The sequence below is a fragment of the Tamandua tetradactyla genome, chromosome 10 (assembly GCF_023851605.1).
Source record: "Tamandua tetradactyla isolate mTamTet1 chromosome 10, mTamTet1.pri, whole genome shotgun sequence".
NCBI classification, from domain to species: domain Eukaryota; kingdom Metazoa; phylum Chordata; class Mammalia; order Pilosa; family Myrmecophagidae; genus Tamandua; species Tamandua tetradactyla.
Window position 1 is genome coordinate 93,256,234 of NC_135336.1, and position 4,893 is coordinate 93,261,126.

Sequence of the window (4,893 nt, forward strand, 5' to 3'; positions counted from 1 at the left end):
GGAGGGAGACTCAGGACTTTCAGCCTCACGAATGCAATCAGCCCCCCACGAACGGCCGCGCGTCACCCCAAAAGGCGCCCCCCTTCCCTGCCTCTCGCCCTTCCCTCTCGCGGCTTGTCCCGTTGCGGGTCCCCGGCCACCGAGCTGCTCACACCGGAGCTCACAATAACCTCCTTGAGCGGTGCCAGCAGCACCTCCGCGCCGGACGGCCAATGAGCGCACGCCTGCGCCGGGCCTCGCGCCCCTATTGGTTGAGCCCCGTCGCCCGCGGCACCGCAGGTTCCCAAGCCGGGTTTAAAGGGGTCCGGCGCCGACCGCCACCCAGCCGTCGGCTCCCTACAAGCACTTTGGCGGGGAGGGGCGGTCTGCTACCAGGCCCACCCCGGGGCGTTCCTGAAGGGCGTCCTCGGCCGCCCCCACCGCCCCCCACATGTATTATGCGGTTTCCCAGGCTCGCGTGAACGCGGCCCCCGCTACTATGTTGCGGCCACAGCGGCCGGGAGACGCGCAGCTCGGGGCCTCCCTGTACGAGCTGGTGGGCTACCGGCAAACGCCCTCCTCCTCCTCCTCCTCCTCCTCCTCTTCCTCCATGACGGCCACCCTCCTCCCCAAAGCGGCGCGCGAGAAGCCGGAGGCACCCGCCGAGCCGCCGGGCCCAGGGCCGGGAGCGGGCGCGCACGCTGGTGGCGGCGCCCGGGCGGATGCCAAGGAGGAGCAACAACAGCAGCTGCGGCGCAAGATCAACAGCCGCGAGCGAAAGCGCATGCAGGACCTGAACTTGGCCATGGACGCGCTGCGCGAGGTCATCCTGCCCTACTCGGCGGCGCATTGCCAGGGCGCGCCCGGCCGCAAGCTCTCCAAGATCGCCACGCTGCTGCTCGCCCGCAACTACATCCTTCTGCTGGGCAGCTCGCTGCAGGAGCTGCGCCGCGCGCTCGGCGAGAGCACCGGACCCGCCGCGCCGCGCCTGCTGCTGGCCGGCCTGCCCCTGCTGGCCGCTGCGCCCGGCTCCGTGCTCCTGGCGCCCGGCGCCGTGGGGCCCCCGGACGCGCTGCGCCCGGCCAAGTACCTGTCGCTGGCGCTCGATGAGCCGCCGTGCGGCCAGTTCGCGCTCCCCGGAGGTGGAGCGGGCGGCGGTGCGGGCGGCCCCGGCCTCTGCACTTGCGCGGTCTGCAAGTTCCCGCACTTGGTCCCGGCCGGCCTGGGCCTGGCCGCCGTGCAGGCGCAGTTCTCCAAGTGAGGGCGAGCGGGGCCCTGGCCCGGAGCGCGCGGTAAGCTGGGCCTCTGGTCGCCCGGCATCTCCGTGCGCCCTGCGGCCGGGAAAGCGGGGCTGAGCTTCGAGCGCATTTCGAACTTTCTCGCCAGGAGGAGCGGACAGTCGGGTACCCCCTCCCCGCACCCCTCCCCGCTCCCACCAGGGAAACTCAAGGGTGTGTGTTACACGGAGTGTCGAGGCTGGTTTCGGTTCGGAATCGATTCCAGCTGCCTTGGGCAGGAAGGGCGCGCGCTCTCCCTCACCCCCACCCTGCACGTCCCTCCCCGGGTCCCTGGAGCCATGCTTCTCGCGGGTGGCGTGAATTTTAGGGCGTAGTGCCGGTGGACTTACCTGCTCTGGGTAGGACGAGAGGTCAGCCCCTAGCACGATTCTCCCGGGGGGCTAGTGCATCCACGCACAGGGGTGACACCAGCCGAGCCACGGGCCGGGGCGTTTGCTCTTGGAAGGGATTCTTTTCCTTCTCCTTGACCAGAGGCAACAGGCGCCTTTGTTTCCACCGGTCAAAGGGGGCTGTCTGACCAGTGAGCCGGTGCAGTCAGGGGCGTCGCGGCCGGACAGTCGGCGTGGCTGTGCGGCGGATGGGGGCGCGTGCAGCTCCGGGGTGGTTCGGTGCGCGGGATGGGAAATCGGCCAGCTTTTGTGCCTGTCTGTTAAGAGTGCTATTTTTTGAGAATCGCACAGCCAGGAGTTTTGTTGCGATAATTCCCTGTTAAGTCCCGGGGTCTTCTTAGATAGTCAGCTTTGAACTGGAGAGCCATCGTTTTGTTTTGTAGCGTAAGCGCCCGCTGAGCTTGCTGTTTCCAAACAAAAACCAATCACCTTTCACGCAAACGGTGTTCCCAGCTTACCCACCTTAAAGTGGGTACCGAGGCGTTTCTCAGTCGCCGTCTCGCCAGAAAGCACGATCGCTAATTAACCTTCCATATCATTAAAAGAAGACGCCGAGAGACTCGGGGAGCCCCAAACCGCCGGGCCCAGCTGACCACCCCGCCGCGGTGGCGCTTTTCTGTGCGGAGCCTTCCGGTGCCTGGTCCGCAGCCCCCGAGCCCCGCACGTTTTTCTTCTCGCCGCTTTGCGGATCGAAGAACTGCGTAAAGCACGGGTTTTGATTTGCCACAGGCGTTAACAAATTATTGTACGCAAGATTATTTTATGATCGTTCAGCAGCTTGCTTTGATTTTTTTGTGTGTAAGGTTTTTTGTTGTTGATGATGATGGTAGCAGCCGAATTTAACTGGCATTTAATTTTATCTCTAACTTTATTTCGTTGCGCTGTGCAGAATCAACAAAATAAAGCATTTAAAGACCGTTTATAGTTTTCGTCCGGTTTGTTTGTTAATTAAAGTGCCCTCGCACCCTTTCGGATTCAGAACCTGGGGAACTGAAATGACTGGAATTCACAAATTAAAAAGCTTGACCTCCCAACTTGTAAAATCATTCAATGAACAGGCAACCCTAGCTCAAGTTCAAGACATGTAAGGGACTTTGGATGGGGGGTAGGTGGGTAAGGAGGCAATTGCAGGAAGTACTTCTTAGTCAAGCTTGGTGGAGCAGTCTCTTCCAACTACCGTCTTCCCCTGCAAAATGGGTTAAGTAATGCATTGATCATAAAATTATTTTATATCTCCACATCTTTCTTAGAAATCTACTTAAAAAAAAATCTTAGTGGACAGAAGCTTCAACAATATAACACTGCTATGAGCTCCCACCCACTGCCCCCACCTCCGTAGTTGCCCTCTTGGAATTATGACCTTGGATATCATTTAATTCTAAGAGGAGAAGAAAGCCCTCCTGTTGGATTGGTGACCTTAAAAGGAATCTGGAATGGTGACTAGCTCATGTACTGCATTTAATAGTTTACATTCTGCAAAAATTTCATTTTTGTTAAATCCAACCACTGTTTAAAGACAGGGGCATGGTACAGGAGAAGAGAAGTAGTGTCCTTTTATGTAAGTAAAATGAAATGTGGCTTGCTTAATTTTATGCACATGGGTTTATCTAAGGTGTTGATAAATTTAGGGAAAATGAGCGTTTGCTTTGGGAACATGTAAAGAGGGAGGTCTAGATAGATGGAACAACCTTCCCTTCCGTCTCAGCCAAGTGTCTATTTCCTCAGAGGAGAGGTGGAGGGCGGCGTGAGGGAAAATCCCTCTACCCACAAACCCATTCCAGGGGAGGATTTCTCCTTCTTAGATCCTGCCACCAGCTTTTATACTAAGTCCATTTTAATTGTGGCCTGCTGTTTATTCAGTGCCAGTCCTTGCTTGCCTTGCATCTTGACAAGAGAAAATAAACAACTAAATCAAAACCAAATTGGGTCCTTAAATTTTTCCTGCTAGTTGACAAATAAACCATTCCTCCACCATCCTCCTGGCTCCATCATCTAGATGCCTCCAGCCCCCCTCCAAAACAAAACATCCATAAAGGGAAGAGAAAGGGGTCGCTGGTAGTAGGTGTTTTCTGCAGGGCAGAAAGAGTGGACAGTAATAGATGTTTGTTCTCCTTTCTCCATTGTAAACAGGAGATGGCACCTATGTTGTATGGGAAAGGTCATGCTATTTGTGATTTTTTTTTTATTTAACTGAGAAACTCACAGTCCTCGTACTTTCCAGAATTGCTAAAAATTATGATTGAGTTTAGCAAGGATTTGCAGGACTGTTTTAGGCATCCTCAAAATATTTGTTATCTGTCTTTAGGTAGCATCTTGCTGGTCTTTGTGCCAAGCAAGACAAGCAGATGTGCTCTTTATAAGCCATTTGCATCCTAAAAAAAGACTAGCATCAGTGGGTATTCAGGGATCCTGTGGAAAAACAGATACAAAGCAATTCAACAGTGTCAATGCCGCAAAGTTGAAACTCCTGAACACTGGTCTATATGGCGGTCAAGTGTATTTCACAGACAGAAGGTGTAGGTTCAGACCTATGTTGAAAAGCGCAGAGTTGCTGTTGGAAATCTGCAGTGCCGGGTCACACCTGCAAAGGAGCTAGCTGAATTGACCACCTGCACTGGGATTTAGCGGGAGTTGGCTTTCTGCAGAGTGAACAAGTTTAAGCAGGGTTTAGGAGCAGAGAGGATGCTAGGAAGACTTCTTGGGAAAGGGCACCCTAAGCCTCGGAAGCAAGATAAGAAGGAACCTGCAGCTCAGTGCCAAAAAAGTTCCCTGCACCCAGCCAACCACCAATGGGCGGTCCCAGTGATTAGAATGAACAGAACCTAAGGGAAAAAGATATGCAGCCCTGAGAAATTATGTTGTTATATGTGCTGCAGATCAGGTGAGCAATCAGTAAACAGAGAGCAGAGTCAATGCACTATGGGATTTACCTGCCCGTAGTAATGGTCTATTTACAGGTGTTCTCCTCTAAGGGAAACTGATTACACCAGGTATGAAAATATAACCTAGGGAAATATATAACTTGGAAAGGGTGAGTGTTCTCACCAAGGAAGAGATTCTATCCCAAGCATGGAAATATATTTCAGTTTGCCAAAGTTCAGACTTTGAACAATGATCTTGAGCAAAAAGAAATCTTGCCCATCTAGTTCAGAGGTTTTCATCTTTGCTGACTGCCCAGATACCCACAATAGGCTGGGTCCAAGTTGGCAGTTGATACGCAAAGCCTC

At 54.2% G+C, this 4,893-nt stretch overlaps 1 protein-coding gene across 1 annotated transcript; it reads left to right on the forward strand.

The window, feature by feature from the left end:
* Positions 1 to 430: 430 nt before the first annotated feature.
* Positions 431 to 1,240, forward strand: OLIG1 (oligodendrocyte transcription factor 1). Its single transcript, XM_077117675.1, has one exon. The coding sequence runs from the start codon at positions 431 to 433 to the stop codon at positions 1,238 to 1,240; it is 810 nt and encodes a 269-aa protein (XP_076973790.1).
* The last annotated feature ends 3,653 nt before the right edge of the window (positions 1,241 to 4,893 follow it).